This window comes from Macrosteles quadrilineatus, unplaced genomic scaffold, assembly GCF_028750875.1.
Source record: "Macrosteles quadrilineatus isolate MER2022 unplaced genomic scaffold, UCM_ALF_1.0 Scaffold_1__1_contigs__length_201487025, whole genome shotgun sequence".
Classification (NCBI taxonomy): Eukaryota; Metazoa; Arthropoda; class Insecta; order Hemiptera; family Cicadellidae; genus Macrosteles; species Macrosteles quadrilineatus.
Genome location: NW_026542594.1, coordinates 36139057 through 36156721, shown reverse-complemented (window position 1 = coordinate 36156721; position 17665 = coordinate 36139057). Strand labels below are relative to the sequence as shown.

The 17665-nt window shown below is 36.3% G+C and overlaps 1 protein-coding gene across 1 annotated transcript in view; it reads right to left on the bottom strand.

Annotated features, from left to right (window-relative positions):
- LOC128982750 (transmembrane emp24 domain-containing protein bai) overlaps window positions 1–17279 on the bottom strand; it is a 73830-nt gene extending 56551 nt beyond the window's left edge. The window contains exons 1-2 of the mRNA XM_054401708.1: window positions 16955–17279; window positions 9108–9228 (exon numbers count right to left, since the gene is read on the bottom strand). Coding sequence (XP_054257683.1) covers window positions 9108–9228; window positions 16955–17128 — 295 coding nt within the window. The 5' untranslated portion in view covers window positions 17129–17279. The remainder of the gene's footprint in view (window positions 1–9107; window positions 9229–16954) is intronic.
- Window positions 17280–17665: the final 386 nt, after the last annotated feature.

Genomic DNA, 17665 nt, shown 5'->3' with positions numbered 1-17665 from the left:
GTCTTTATGAGACTTTTTGGTTACAACTGGACAAATGGCTTCACCCAAAACTGGCGTTTTTTGGTTGTTAAAAGAAACAAGGCATTTAGTTGCAGAAGGTACAATGTTCAGATTACAAGCTAGTGCCAAATCATGGGAAATAACATTGCACTGAGCCCCAGTATCTAATTTAAACTGCACAGTTTTGTTATTTGGCAATTCTAATAATTCTGTCCAATCTTGATTCTTGACTGGGTTAGAGATGCAATCAACATGCAACGGATAATCAGAATCTTGATTCTCTACAACCTCTAAAACATCAGTATTTTTACTCTTACTAGGGAGATTCTTTCGAGTTTTACACATGTTAGCAAAATGACCTTTAGTCAAGCATTGATTGCAAGTTCGATTAAAAGCTGGACATTGGCCTCTAGAGTGTTGTAAACCACAACGTTTACAGTCAAAGACTGAATTTTGTAACGTAGGCCTAGAAAAGGAATCGTCCCTTTTAACGACATTAACATTTGTAGGGCTGTCAGAGGATATTTCTGCTAGTTGTTTCTTAGTTTGTTCATGTGCCCTACACTTACTAATTGCATCATCTAGGGTAAGCTTATCAGTAGAAAGAAGCTTTTCCCTTAAGCTAGAATCTGATATGCCAATAACTATTCTATCTCTTATCAAACTGTTTTTTAGTTGCTCAAAATTACAAGAATTAGCTTGGTTAACCAATTTTGTAAAAAAATCTTCAAAACTTTGATGGGTTTCTTGTGTAATTTTGTTGAACAAAAATCTCTCAAATACTTCATTAGATTTACCAACAAAAAACTTATCAAATCGTTGAACAACTTCATCTAATTCAATATCTTCATCATCCATGAAACCAAAACTGTTATATATATCTATAACATCTGGGCCTAAACTAGACATAAATGATGCTACCTGTACTGCATTGGATTTCCTATCAAGGCCAGAAGCTGTGTAGTACCAGTTCCACTGTTGCTTCCATTTCTTCCAAGAAGGAGCCATCTGAGTACTTGAAACCACAAGACATTTTGGTGGTTTTACATTATTATCTTTGTCTTTTGTATGGTTTGTATGGATATCGTCATCTTCCTTAAAATCATACCTCTTATTTCTATTCCGTGTGGGTTTCGGCACCATGTCATTAGATTAATTATTAAATAATTGTACTGAATTCAAGAAAGGTTGTTTATTTCTAATTTAACAAAAACTCAATCCAAATATAAAAACAATAATACAAAGTAGAACAATTACCATATGTTATAAACATATTAACTACTACTGTCACGTAAAAGTGTACTGTATTGAAAAAAATAAAAAACTACATTCTGTATTCAAAATTTTTCATTTAGGAATATCATTTTTATGCAGAACACAGTAGGGCCTACTTATCTAAGAAAACGAAAAAACAATCATGAACTTTAATGCATTAAAATGAAAAACGACAATCAAAACGTTTCTTAAGGAATAGGCCTACTGTAACATTTATAATAGAACAGAACAGTAGGGCCTACTAATCTAAGAAAATGAAAAACAGACATAACCTTTTTGAACTGGAATGATTAACTACCTAATCAAAACTTTTCTTAGAATAACATTTTTATAAAACAGAACAATTTGGCCTACTAGGCTAACTCAAGAAAATGAAAAACAAACATAACGTTTAACTTACGGTATGGGGTCGTCACCTAATTCCACAACGGTAAAAAAAAATGTCAATCTTCTTTTGCTTTTTTAACATGAAAAGACACTTTTAACACTTTCTCTTGAAGTCGTTTTAAGAGAAGAATCTCACTCGCGGACACATTGTTTTCCTCGGCCCACTTAACAGACGTCGTAAAAGCGTCCATAGCTGCATGGTTGCTCACAGTGTGAAGACTTCATGCTGTCCCTCTCTCATCACCGTCTTCTTCTTCATCTTTATCAGTCATCTGGTCGACTATTTCGTCGTCAGTCATAATCTGTCCATTTTCTTCTTCCTCGCCTATCAGCCACAGTCTAACCTCATCTGTTGTCAGGCTTTCGTTGTCTTCAACCAGTTTTTCGGAAATCGTCTCACGCAGTTCATTTAGTTCACACTCAATCAACACTTTCTTCGTCTTCTATAAGATCAACAGCGAGCGGCATATCAACATCTTCGTCTTGGTCATTAAAATTAACTGATTCGTTGTTTTTCCTTCTGTTGAATTGTTCCAACAACGGTATGTCAGGCCATACGTTGCGCCATGAACAAATAATAGTCTTTTCGGAAAGATTTTCCCAAGCATTGGCAAGGTCAAAAACCACGTCTTTCAAGTTAGTTTCCTTAAGCAACTGAATCACGCTGGATTCTTTCGACAAAACTTTGTAAAGCAAAGCTTTTTTGTAGTGCATCTTGATTGTCTGTATGACATTTTGGTCCATAGGCTGAAGAATCGGCGTGACGTTGGGCGGCAAAAACATAACATGGAAGCCCTTACTTTTCAATTCATCTTCAGGAGGGTGACCAGGGCAGTTGTCTAGGATTAGCAAGGCTTTTTGGGGCAATTTCTATTTTTTAAGAAACTTCTTTACAGAGGGCACAAATAGTTGATGGAACCATTCCTTAAAAACTGACTGTGTCATCCACCCTCTTCCTGCATTCTTGTAGTCAACAGGCAGGTTGACATTTTTAAATGCCCTAGGATTCTTTGCTGTCCCGATAACCAATAAATCCAATTTATGTTCGCCACTTGCATTCGAACACGGCATGAATGTAACTCTGTCCTTGGCCAGTTTTCGTCCCGGGGCACTCGCTTCTGCACGGTGTACGAAAGTCTTCTTCGGCAAAAGACGGTAAAATAACCCGCTTTCATCGGCATTATAGACTTGGTCAGGAGTTAGATCAAGTTCCTCAATGATTTCTCTAAACTTTTCTATGTAAGGGTTGACTGCAGCCACATCACAAGATAGTTTTTCACCTGTCATGCTCAGCAAACGAATGCCAAAACGTTTTTTGAATTTTTCCAACCATCCTTCACTTGCCTTAAAATCGTCTTTCCCCATTATTTTTTTGTAGAAAATCTTTGCCTTTTGTTTTAGGATTTCCCCTGATATTGGCGTGTGCCTGTTACGCTCTTGCATGAACCACGCATATAGACTATCCTCAACCTGAGGAAACTCGCCTTTCTTCATTGTTTTTCGCACACTTTTTACATTGTCACTGTTTACACAGAATGATGTTAATTTCTCGCAGTTCTTTCGAATGTCATGAATAGCAGCCCGGCCGACTCCATACTCGTTGGCTAGATTTGTAAGTCTATCACCCCTGTCCAATCTCTTCAAAATCTTGTTTTTTTTATCAATGTTAAGGTTTTATGTTTCCGTTTGCACTGAGACATTTTCACTCGTTATCTACAGTTACATTAGTTTCAGTACTACTTTAAAATCATGTTAACTGACACGACACACCATACGTTTACACTAGGCACTCTTAATTACTGTACAGTACACTGTTAAAAACACGGGACAACGCAACAACTGGCAACCGGAAGTTGTCTGTTTACAATAGTTTTAATAACGTGTCTCTACTTGATCCCCCCACCACGCCCGTCTACAGACGCCGGATTACTGGAGTGCCGGAGTGCCGCAGTGCCGGATTACAGAGGGTCTACTGTAAAATAATAGTGCTGCACCCTGTCGGTAAACCTATTAACTTTTTAATGCTATTGAACATCACAGAATCAAATTGTTTAGTTCAACCAGCTGTTAAGATTCTTTAATTCCATTTAAAATTAAATATAAGTACTCACAAGGTTAACATGGGGAAACTCCATAGCCACTGGGGCGGAGCCGATTGGATGGATCACAAAATTGATGGTGTATAAACCTATTCCATGAAATTCTACACGTATCAAGTTTCATTACAATCTGTCGAGCGGTTTCGGAGTCCATAACGTTCAAATATATATACAAACCGACCCTTTTATAAATATAGAAGATACGGACACATACGTATTATATATATATAATATATAAAGATTTGAACGAATGGTGTTTTTGACCTCTGGGGACATAAAAAAAAAAAGTAAAGAAAAAGTAAATCGGTCCGGGCCTAAGTCTTACCATGTCACCTACTTCCCTATAGGGAAATTCGCTAAAAACGAGGTATTGTCAGTCAGTCTGTCTGTCTAGCCGCCTATCACATCCATTGACATCCATTTTTGGCAAATTTTAAACTGATATAGACAAAATTAAATACGATGATCTAATGTTTTAGGCTTATTCGCTTCCTCTACTTAACGGACTAATTTCATACGTGGAAAGCCTAAAATACTTACTTACAAAATAAAACATTATATAGCAAAATAAGTTTAACAATAAACATTTATCATACTAAACAATACGCTTCCTCTACTTAACGGACTAATTTCATACGTGGAAAGCCTAAAATACTTACTTACAATTAATAAAACATTATATGGCAAAATAAGTTTAACAATAAACATTTATCATACTAAACAATCCAACTCACCCTTAAATATTGAGCCGAGCCATTCACAATATGGCTCCAATAAATGTTCCCTTCTTTTAGTCTTGCAATAAGTAAATTTACTTTTTCATTTCAGACATTACAAAAATATTATTCAACATCATATCTATATATTTAATACACTAGGCATATTTTTGTCATAATTGTTTTGGAGCGGTGGTGCTACCGATCACCATGTCCAAGGTGTCGTTAGAAAGGTCTTAAGCATTATTTTTGCCATCAAGCAAAAAAGCTTTGGAATTACCCCAGTGGCCTTCAAAGTTCCCATGTTATTCTTAGGGAGAAAATGTTTGAATACTTTGAAATTTACACTAATATTTGAAACAGCTGGTTGTACTAAAATTGGGGACATTTTTGTGCTATAAGTATTTATTAGATAAGTTGAAATGATTGATGTTTCAATGTTTTAAACCAGTTTTTATTTGCAAAAAATCAAAACATAACCAAAGAAACATTCGACATAACGGAGACTAAGACATCGACCAGGACGGCCAATAGGAGGAGGCCTACGAACTTTAACTGGTAGATGCGAACAAAATACAAATAATACTAATGTCGTTGATAGCCGAATACAGCATGCACCATTCCGTGTTGGGTTTAAGGGTGCTCTCCAACAGCCGCCTGAAGATTTCACATTCAATTTAGGACTGTTGGATAATTGCTGCATAAGCTGTTGATTTTGGAAGACAAGGAAGTGGGTAGGACTACATCGGAAACAGAAGAGAGGTGATATTAGATTGTTGGAAAATGCGTTGGGAGCAGAATGTTTAATGTTAACGTTTTAAAGGTAAACGTTTGGATATATACCTAACATCTGAAAGAGACTGGAAAAAGATTGGGAGATGGGCCATTATGAAACGCAGTTTGTCACAGGACATGGAAAATTTCAAGGCGAAATTGTGGTGATTTCACCAAGTGGAAGAAGAAGTATGTAGATGTGGTGAAATAAAAACCACGAGTCAAGTATTTATAAATTGTTCACTTGAGGAGACAAATAGGAGAGAACAGGAATAAGTCTTGGTTATTTATTTACCTATTCAAAAAACATATGAAGTACTACGATCCTGAAGCAAAATACCTTAAAGAGAACTTTTTGAAAGCTCTGCAAAAGTTTGAGTTAACGAACAGAAATGAAGACAAATTAGAAATGATTAATAGAAAAAGGATATACGACATGAAACTAAGAAACCTAAAAATGTCCTCAACAGCTAGCTTCATAGAACAAGCTGACAACAAACCAAAAGCACTATGGCAAGTTATAAACAAGGAAAGGAAAGGAAAATGTGAAGAGAAAACCCTTGCAGAATTAGAAATAAATGGCAAACTCACAAACAACACAAAAGAAATGGCCGAACACTTCAACACATTCTTCTCAAATATAGCAGAAAATACCCTTGACCAAAACAGAGCAATCGTTATAGACCCTGAAACAGTGCTGAGTGGAGAGGAACCAGTCTGCCCAATACACCTTACCCTAACTTCAACATCCTATAAAGAAGTTAAAACGATAATAAACTCCCTAAAAGCCAAAACATCAAGTGGAATAGATGAGTTTTCCTCTAAGATGATAAAGCACTGCTCTCAAGAACTCATCTCTCCTCTGGTTTATCTTATAAATAAATCATTTAAAGAAGGCAAATTCCCATCCGCCATAAAAGTCAGTAAAATATACCCCAAACATAAAAAAGGACCAACTGAAAATGCTCAAAACTACAGGCCCATTTCTCTCATCTCCAGTTTCTCTAAAATCATAGAAAAAATTGCTCTGGCTAGATTAATAGCACATCTTAATCATAACAAACTCTTAACTGACAACCAACATGGCTTTCGGAAGAATAAATCCACATCCTCAGCTATAACAGCACTAATTGAGTACGTCCTAGACCAGATAGAAAACGAACAATACATTTCCGCCATCTTCCTTGATTACAGTAAGGCTTTTGACTGCCTGGGCCACGACCTGATATGCAAGAAACTTGAAAGACTCGGTATAAGAAACTCTGCGCTAGAATGGTTCAAAAGCTACCTAACGGGACGTTCACAAGTCGTGGAACTGAAAAACTCATCAAATGAAGTCACAGAAAGTTTCAAATCTTCAAAAAGCAAGCTGACGAGAGGAGTTCCACAAGGCTCTGTATTAGGCCCGATTCTATTCATCTTATTGACTAATGACTTCCCCAAACAAATTGAGAGTGAAAATGCTGTTGCAATCATGTATGCAGATGACACAACCATTTTGATCAAGGACAACACAGCCCAAAGCCTTTACCTTAATTCAAAATCGATCTTAAATAAAGCTATCCTCTACTCAAAGAACAATGACTTAGCAATAAACCCCACAAAAACTACAACTCTGAATTTCAGTAAGAAAAAAGACATAGTCCCTCAATTAGAGGATGTAACAATAGAAAACTACACAAAATTTCTCGGTGTTATCCTTGATAACAAACTAACATGGAAAGAGCACATCAACCACCTAAGCAAAAAAATCAGTACTGGAATATATGTCGTCAGAAGGATAAACTACATAGGCGGACTCTCTGTGGCCAAAACAGCTTACTTCGCACTGGTAGAGTCGCATCTTAGATATGGCTTGACAGTGTGGGGAGGAACTTCAACAAAAAATATGAATCGAATTCTTGTCCTTCAAAAGAAAGCCATAAGAGCCCTCGCCAACCTTGTACCACCACAGACTTGCAGACTAGCATTCGTAAACCTAGGAATCCTCACAGTGGTGTCTCTCTACATACTTGAAACCATTAAGTATGTGAATGAAATAAACCCCCCAAGAAACCAAGACCTGCACCACTACAACACCCGTCATGGCTCCAAATTTGCACTACCAGTTCACCGAACAACTCTTTGGGAGAAAAAACCTTCCTACACCGGCTGCAAGCTGAGGAACCATCTACCTAACTACCTGAGAGACCTGACTGGCAACAAGCTACACCAGGAGCTGAAGAAGTGGCTAATCGCAAGACCCTTCTACTCAATAAAGGAATTTTATGAAAATTAACATGTACAATTCACTATTGTATTGACACTATTGTAATTCTTGACGAATTAACAATAAAGAATATTGTATTGTATTGTATTGTATTGTCTTGGATAAGAGAGGTCAAGAGATTATTAAATGGAAAAAAGCGAGAGAGTCTGGATAGTTTGATATACTAAAAAGAAAACTGAATTAACACATTTCTTAGTAATCATTGAAAGAGCCGATTTGCCTCAATGGAAACTTAGGAAAGTCATAGAACACCACCAAGGAGAAAAAAAAAATTTTTTTTTTTTTTAGAACTTATAATTGTTATTATGGACAACCTAATGCGGCTATGAGTTAGGCTATTTGTAGAAAACACTATTTACAAGAAATATTGATTATATCGATCTGTTATGTACATCTTGAGTATTTCCATAATCTTTGAGTCGAATCTTTTAGTCATCAGAAATTATTTTAGGCCTATGACTGTTATTCATTTTTTAAATAACGCCTGTTATACTTATCAATTGCTCGAATTCGAGCAATAGGTAGGTACACTAGTATATTATTACGTATTATCCCACCTCAAACTGGTACATTTAGTTTATAGTTCATCTCTGGAATGTTATGATACCCCTTAAAACTATAGATAAGATTATCACTACATAACGTCTTCATTTTATATATTTGCTATATTTATATAGGAATAAAAATATCATAATTTTTTAGTAATAAGTTAACTAAATAGTATTGTGCTTTTGTGAAATAGTAGTTTTCATCACTAGGACCGAAAGTGGCTAAATCGTATTTTACAAGGGAGATATGATTAAGCCGAGCTTGGAAATATGATTAAGTACCAAAAAGACACTTTTGCTCCGTGTGATGAACAACCATTTTCATCATACTGTGGAAATAAGCACAGCAATCTAATCGTAATAAAATTAGACCACATAATTTGAGGTTATAAAATGTCGTCATCAATGTTTACATTAATGTTGTTTAGAAAACATAACTTTAAATACTGTGTGGTTAGTAGTGTCTCGATAATGCACTGATAAAATTTAGAGGTTAGCAAACCGAAAAATTTACCATGTGTTTTGTTACCTGAAAACGGTGATTTGGCTGACGATTTAGAGAACTTAAACGGCTACTTTCCAGACAGTATGATGAAAATTGTATTCGTGCGACTGTGCATTTTACAAACATAGCCTATTAAATAGTATGTTTTGATAGAATGGAAACCAACTGTTTTCGCAAAGCTCAGCTGTACTGAAATGATCTATTCTTGTACATATTGTTAAATAAATGCATTTTTGGCCATTAATCTGACAAAAACAACCTACAGGCATGTATATTATTTTGTTATACAGCTAAGAGGTTGTTTAGTTCATCTTAGTTCATTTATATTACAGTAGCGCCATTTTTAGACGGTGCTGCAATCTAGTTAGAGGGGACAGTTTAGTACATTTCTTGTTCACGTGTCCACCCGCATAGTCTTCAATCTATAGTGTTGTATAGTCAATGCTAATATTGACTGGCCATTAAAATATTTAATGTTAAAATCGCTACAAAGGTATATCACAATAATGGAAAATCTAATACAAATTCACTTACGAAATGGTACTTTAGTCGTGAAGCAGATTTCGAAAGTGTCGTAGTTTTCTGTGACAAATGTAAACTTTGACTTCCCAATATCATGATTTTGGGCAAGAATGTGGCCTTTGGAGTCAGTCACCTGTGAAAAATGAGGAGAATATGTTGTTCATCCATTAGCTTTAAAAATACAGTGATCTTACAGAACTAGTTAAAAAATCTACATCAATATTTTGAAAAAGAATAAGGTTGAGTAAAATAATAAGTTAATGTTACCCAGTTTCAAGAACTTTCAACATCAAAGCTGGCATTTTGGGCCTGTGATTAGCGGTAAATTGTCCCCTCTGGTTAAATAAAAGGATCCAGTTGTCGTTTCCTACACGAAAGGTTTGGTCGTAACAGTCAATCAATTGACCAAAATCGCCGATAACGTAGCCTAGCTTAAATGCCACAAGGATGTAAATTACAACATAGTGACCTCTGAATATTCCACACCTTGTGGCCAAAAATGCACATAAGGAAAAAACTGCAACACTCAAGAACTCAAGGCAACAACAAAACAAAAATACCCCCGCCGCAGCAAACCTGCTGACTAAGCGAATTTCCATTTGCCTGAATTGATTTCAATTACGTAACATTAGGTTTTATGAGCCTACCTAGGCTTGCTGCTACAGAAAGGGTAAAAACGCTACAACAGGGAGAGTCAGACAAACTCCTACTAAAAAACTGCCAACCGAGACTACAACAGGAAGAGTCAGACAAACTTCTACTAAAAAACTGCCAACCGAGACTACCACAGGGATAGTCAGACAAACTCCTACTAAAAAACTGCCAACCGAGACTACAACAGGGATAGTCAGACAAACTCCTACTAAAAAACTGCCAACAGAAACTGCAACAGGGAGAGTCAGACAAACTCCTACGAAAAAACTGTCATCTGAGACCTCAACGGAACAAGTATCAACAGGGGGAACCAGCCAAACCCCGCCACAAAAACTGTCACAAGTGTCACAAACAGTAAAAGCTCAAGAAAGCCTGAAAGAGACCAAAAATAAAAATAAACTTCCACCCCTAAATGCTAAGCCAAAGAGCAAAGACGAGGATTACAATGATTTCTTTGTAAAAAATATAGGATTTTATTCAGAACATAAGAAGCATTATGGATATTTAGTAAAAAGGGAGGCTGCATCGCTACAGGATAATAACTTTGTTTTTTCCTCACCTTCTCAGATTATTCCAACTCCAACACAGCCTGATTTTACTTTAAGAAAACTGCAAAAATCAGCAGAGACAAGAGAAACGCAACCTGACTGTTTTTTAGACAATCGAGTCAGGATGTAAACTCCAAACTCATCCTGCTGCACCAAAATACACAGGAAGTCTCAAATAAAATAAATAGACTACAGCACCTTTTAGAAGAAACCAAACCTGACATAGTAATTCTGACAGAACATGGACTGAAACCTGAGACAATAAGTAGCACCGTCATAGCTACTGGATTCTGCCCCAAGGCTCACTATAGTAGAATAGAACACAAAAAGGGAGGTGTTTGCATTCTTGTAAAAGAAAGCCTTGAGAGCAGCACAGTAGCCATAGATGTTTCCAAGTACTGTAAAGAACTGTTATTTGAAGCAGCTCTTATAAAAATAAAATTCAAGAACTCAAATCTGTTTGTACTGGGAACCTACAGACCCCCAAACGGAGACCTTGAGGAATCATTAAACACCTTTACAGAACTAATTGAGGAAACAAAAATTGAAAATTCCCCTCTTATCATCATGGGAGATATTAACGTTGATTTGTGTAACCCAAACAGGAAACACATTATCTTAAATGAAACTCTTGCTATGCACAACATCCAGAGACTACAGCTTCTACCTACGAGAATAACAAATCTAACACAAACCTCCATTGACTGGATATGTACAAATATGGACACAAACCAACTCACTCCAGAAATCATCAATGCAGGACTTTCGGATCATACTGCTCAACTCTGTACTGTAAACTTCAACTCACACATCAACTCAAGTTATCCAGTCCAAATTGGACGCTGCCTAAAAAATAAATACCCCCGCCGCAGCAAACCTGCAGACTAAGCGAATTTCAACTTCTCTGATTACATATTTACTAAAACGAGAGCACGCCCCGTGGTCGAAAAATCGACCAAAAGTATGTTTTGTGCAAACTTCTCTATTTTCACCTCACACTGTTTAATAAAACATGTGATTGGAATGTCTTCCATTTGTTTTGATTTTCTGTTTATATTTTGTTGTTATTTCGTCATCACCATAGCAACCCATAAAACCCATGTTAATTTTTTTAAATTTCAAATTCATTTTGTGTGCTTATTTTTGTGCCTATTTTAGTTTATAAAGGGATTCTGCACACCTACAGGAAATTAGCTTTCTAACGGTATGCGTAGATTTTCTGTACGATACACACGAGCTGAGAAAAAAGGTTTTAAAGAAACATGCTTGCCTATTAATATATAGATAGATACTTCCATAAATAAGACATATTTATTCCCAATTTAAATAACATTAGATAGGCTATAACGAGTACTTAGGTTTGCTGCTACGGGGAAGGTAAACAGTGGTTTATGACCAAACGTCAATAGTATAGGATGAAATAAATAAGTTTGCCAAATTTGATCAACATATATCCATAAACAAGTAAACTACAACAGTTTTCATTTTCTCCATAAGAATAACATGGGAATTATAAATTAGCATTTTTTTTAATTTTCTCCGTGACCGTTAGGCATACCCTACAACAATGCTTCAATATACTAAATTATTTCTTTTTTAAGCTCTACAAAATGGTTGGGAAAGAAATTCTAAAATTTTATGTTTTTAGGGTCAAAAATGGGAAAAACCCATTTTTACCCCATAAAACCCCCCATTAACCCCTGTTCCCATGGTCCGATTATGCTGAATCGCGAACTCGTTCGAATAAATGTAGGTTTACACATTTGTACCAAATTTCATCAAAATCGGATCATTTTTGCTCGAGTTATTGCGCTAACGGACACATATATATATATATATATATATATACCACAAGTTGAACTGTTAACAAGGCTAACATGTTATTCAAAACCGTGTTAACTTAGGCCGTGTGTTTTAACTTAGTATTGAGTTCTGCAGGCTTACTGAGAATATATATGAATTTGAACGGATGGTGTTTTTGGCCTCTAGGGACCTCAAAACGAAAAAAAATCGGTCCCGCGTCCAGGTCTTACCATGAGTACTACGGTAATAGCTTATTCCCTATATGGGAAATTCGCTAAAACCTGCAAGACCTCAAGTCTTCTCAGTCAAGAAAACTGGCTTAGTGTTACCTCAATAAACAATGCCGAAGAAGCTTTTAAAACTTTTAGTAACATAGTGAGAGTAGCTATGGATGCAGCCTGCCCCCAAAAGAAGATAAAAACACAAAGAAAACATAAACTAAAATTCTCTATGGACCCAGAAGCAGTGAGACTTAAAGCCGAATTTCTTAAAGCTCTAAGAAAGTTTGGGGTGACGGGAAATCCAGATGACAGAAGGGTTTCTATTGAAAATAAAAAGAACTATGACCTGTAGGGTACTTGAAAACGATGCGGAAAAAGGTTAACTCTAACCAGTTGATGAAAGCTGAAAATAAATCTAAAGCTATCTGGGAAACAATAAACACAGTGTGGTCCAAAAAGGGAACATCCCTAAATGAAATAACCCTTCAAGTAGATGGCCAACTTATAAGTAATGTGACCCATGTTGCAGAGCATTTGAATACATTTTTTACACAAGTAGGAGAAAAAACAGTAGAGAAACAAAAACACCTAAAGACCACAGCTCAAACTCCTGACGTAACTCAAACAGGTCCATCATTTTCCTCCTTTCAAAGCACAGACGAGAAGGAAGTTAAAATGATTATAAACAAACTTAAAGGAAAAAACTCGTCTGGAATTGATGAAATCTCGTCAAAAATACTTAAGGGGGTTCCCTGCCTCGAACTGTTTTCAATTTTCTGCGACCCTGGTGAGTTTAGTTGGAACTACAAGACGACAAAATATTCCCTAGGATTGCTGTCTGCTGGTCCATTTAACATTATTGTGGTCCCTCCGCGAGACAGTAGTTTCGATAAAGGCCGCTAGAGTCCGTCAGAATCATAGCACTTTTCGCCGTGCAAGGTTTTACGCGGTTTCATTTTGCACATACAAAAAATAATCTTTTCTTGAAACTAAAAGTGACTTGATATTTTTAGTTAAATTTCGCACTAATATTGCTTTATTAAAAATCGATAATTTCATAAAAAGATATTATTATTTAACTGTAAAGTTCACTAACTTTGACAAGTCGTTGCCCTTGATTGCGTAAGCATAGACATTTTTTAAAAAGCAAACTTAGTAGAACCACTCTTTATGTACAAAATGGTGTTTGGTTCACAATTTAAATGTTAAAACTAGAATCGCTATATGATACCGCGCGAAGCGGTTTTCTGACGTTTTTCGGCGGGGGTAGGGAACCCTCTTAAGCATTGCTGCAATGAACTAGCACTACCATTGGCTGATTTGATAAATAAGTCCCTAAAACAAGGCATCTTTCCTTCACTACTTAAAATAACTAAAGTATACCCGAAATTTAAAAAAGGTAGCACATTAGAAGCAAGCAACTACAGACCAATTTCCCTTGTTTCCACCTTCTCCAAAATATACGAAAAAGTTGTTTTAAAAAGACTTTTAGACCACTGCACAAATCACAACCTACTAAACAACCTGCAACATGGATTTACAAAAGGGAAATCCACAACAACAGCAATAATTCAGATGGTTGAGTCCCTGATTAACAGCCTAGATGAAGGAAATCTAGGAATCTTTCTTGATTTCAGTAAGGCATTTGACTGCCTTGACCTCCAGCTAATCATTAAAAAGCTGGATTCCCTGGGGGTATCAGGGATAGTAAGAGAATGGTTTCAAAGCTACCTTACAGACAGGAGTCAGTTTGTAGAACTAAGGCACAGAGATAACAGCCTAATAAGAAAAACAAGATAAAATTTTCAACCAATAAATCGAGGAGTTCCCCAAGGGTCAGTTATGGGTCCGGTACTGTTTATTCTTTTTACCAACGATTTGCCGCAACAAATAGGAGACGCCTGCCTTACTCTTATGTATGCTGATGACACAACCTTAGTGTTTAATGAACCACTAGCTGAAAATCTAGAAGTAAAATCCTATGTTACCTAGGTACCTAGGTGTAATCTATCTCAGTATGGCCTACCAATACTGCTATAACAATGATCTCGCAGTAAACACGTCTAAAACAACTCAAATAGCTTTTGGCCGTAAATCTCAAGAAGTGCCACGACTCCCAGATGTAGAAGTGGAAGATGAAGCTAAGTTTTTGGGCATCACACTCAACAAGAATTTAACCTGGACCCCTCATGTGGACAATATATGTAAAAAATTAAGTTCAACCATCTATGCTCTTAAACATATAAAAAATGCAACAGATGACATGACAACAAAAGTAGCATACTTTGCACTTTTCGAGTCGCATATGAGATATGGACTTGTAGCATGGGGTGGAACCTCTGCCACTAACATGCAAAGAGTTCTCAGAAAACAAAAAAAGGCAGTCAGAATAACTGCAGGACTCCACAGACTCGACAGCTGCAGGGAAGCATTCAGGTCACTCAAAGTACTTACCCTTGTAGCACTCTACATCCAGGAAGTTGTGTTATTTGCAGTAAGAAATAACCCTACAAGGCGTGGCGAAATGCACCAACACAACCTGAGAAACACCATGCAGTACAACCTTCCACAACATCGCACGGCACAGTTTGAAAAGAAACCTTCATACGCAGGAATGAAAATATACAACAGGCTACCTCCAGATCTAAGAAGCAAGTCAGAAGATGACCTCAAACCAGCTTTGCATCAATGGCTCATTAATCGACCTTTCTATTCCTTAGAAGAATACCATCAACAGGTCTTTGACTAAACAAGACCTCAACCACACATTTAGAAAAAATTTTAAATTGACGCTACTACTATTCTTAATGAATGTGTAAATAAAGATTAATTGTCTATTGTCTATTGTCTATTATACCTTCAAACCAAATTTCATCAAAATCGGACCACAATTACTCAAGTTACCGGTATCGTGTTCACGGACACATATATGTAAATCTAGGCTATATATTATATTTGATACTGTTCACGTGTAGGGCTACTGTAATTAATATTAATAAATAATACACCATAGTACCCTTTTTTTAATAATTTTTTTTATTTTAATTATTTCGCTAAACAGGTAGCCTAACTTAGTAAAATAATAAGTTTACTAACTACATAAAAATCTAGCATCCTATCTATCTCAGATACTACAATATTATTTAAACTTAAACGCCTCCCTCTTTTATTAACGTAGGTAATGTAAACTTACTTTCTAAAAAGTTATAAAAATGTAGGTAGCCTACAAAAAAGTCTAATAAATAATTGTTATTTTCAGTCTACACTTTACTTTTAGGTGTATCATAAGTAATGGGTTTTTGTTCGAACAACTTAGGCTAATTAAATTAGCCTAATAACTTTCACAAAAAAATAACTTGAAAAAAAATTATTTTTTTCCAAATACGAACAATTAGTTGAACCTGAGTGAGTAGTGTCTTTGATAGCCTATTTGGATTTGGCACTAACGTACTTGCGGACATTGAGACTTTTGGGACATGCATGTACCTGACAACAGGGACATAATTCATAGTCATGGGCCATTCTTTAACTCACTACTGGCATGGTATCTAAGTTATCTTTGTAGTACCGTATATCTGACTGTGTAGACTAATCAAGTAGCCTACCGCTAGCATGATTTAGTAACAAACAAACCATTAAGTTTGCACCTTAACTTAAATTAATTGTACGGTAGGCCTACTCTTATGTTTTTCCATGAACCACCATCTGATCCAGAGTAAAGCTGCTCTAAAGATTCAGATGGTAATCAAGTGGAGGGGGGGGGGGTTCTGGCTAGACTGCTGACAATAGACTGATTTTCCCTAATTTAATTCAAATCCATTTGTTTTGAAAAACTTAATATCATCCCCAAGCCATACCAAAGTAAGTTAGTACAGGTATTGTCTACTTAAAGGACAACATACACTCTTGTCGAGGCTAGTGTAGGTTGGTGCTAAACATTCCCGTAAAATCCCGTCTGGCAATGATTTTGTCCCGTTATCGGGGAATTCTCTAATCGAGCCATATGAAAAAGACTCTGATTATTGATCCAGGCAGTGCTGCCTTTGGGTGTTTTAGTGAACTACGTCTACTTTCGGGGTAACGCAGAACAATCATCACTGCTCTTTTGTGATTCGTCTTACTGAGATATTTCAATGCCAATAGCGATCGCTGATTCAGTACAGTAGCGTGCCGGGGCTCCGCCCGCAGTTTAGGGAGCACCATTGTAAGGTTTTCAGCAGTAAGCGTGTTAACAGGAAAGTACCCCTGAAACTACATTCAGAAACCAGAAGATGAAATATCACCTGGACGGATCTTATGTAGGTTAACGACTTTGGTTATGAAAATACAGGCAAGAATATAGAAAAAGACCTGGCAAGAAGACAGATTACGTGGATACAGGCCAGCACTTGCTGAGGACCAAGAAGGGTGGTGGGATTTTTTCGAAGTTGGGAACTCACGGAAATAGGCCAAGAGTAATATCAGCACAACATAAACAATTCATAAAATATTGTAGATATTGAAACTCCTCCCCTCCCTGGCCTAGGCTACTTGTAAGTTTATTCATAGGTCTACTCATCAAAGTATTATGTTCCTAGAAAAAAAATAAAAATTGCTGTAAAAAGTGTATGGATTACTTGCGTGTTTTACTTACCACGTAGTCAACCTTTTGATTAGGCTGCTGTTCTACTTCAATCTCTCCAACAATCAGAACGTTTTGTCTAACCTCTTCTCTTAAACACTTCTGTCCATTTGGAACCCCATGAAACATAATTGCTTGTACAATAAAAGTTTTAAACAACAACAGAAAGATTAAATTTGAAATCATTTTTAAAAATTTATTTCCGGGGATCCTAAATATTTGGCACAAGAGGCAAAAAACTAAATTATTTTCATGTATTTAAGTTAGCATAGCAGCATAAAAGCAAGCATACACATAAAGGTTAGCGGCCAGCGGGAAGAAGGTAGGTGAGGTGGCTATGGCCAGGCCAACAAACAGACGATGCGTAAGCAAATACTGCCTTTTAAATCACGCTATTTTAAGAAATCGACAAGAATATCAATGTTACGAGACATATGTACAAAAAGCTACATTAGATTAGGCCTATATTTTATTATTATGTTCCCACGGCATTGAGAGATTTATTGTCTTATAATTGACAGTAAAAATTGTAATACACTGTGGGATTCAGATGCTACGAGACAATTTCATAAATCAGTCAATCTCAATAATTTTCGAGCTAGTTTTATTTATGAGCTATAGGCCAGTAAAATTAGATAAAAACTAGTTGTTTCCAGTTACTAATATGCTAATATTAACTACATTTCAATGTCATTTTAATAATTTAAATACAATTTTATCTTG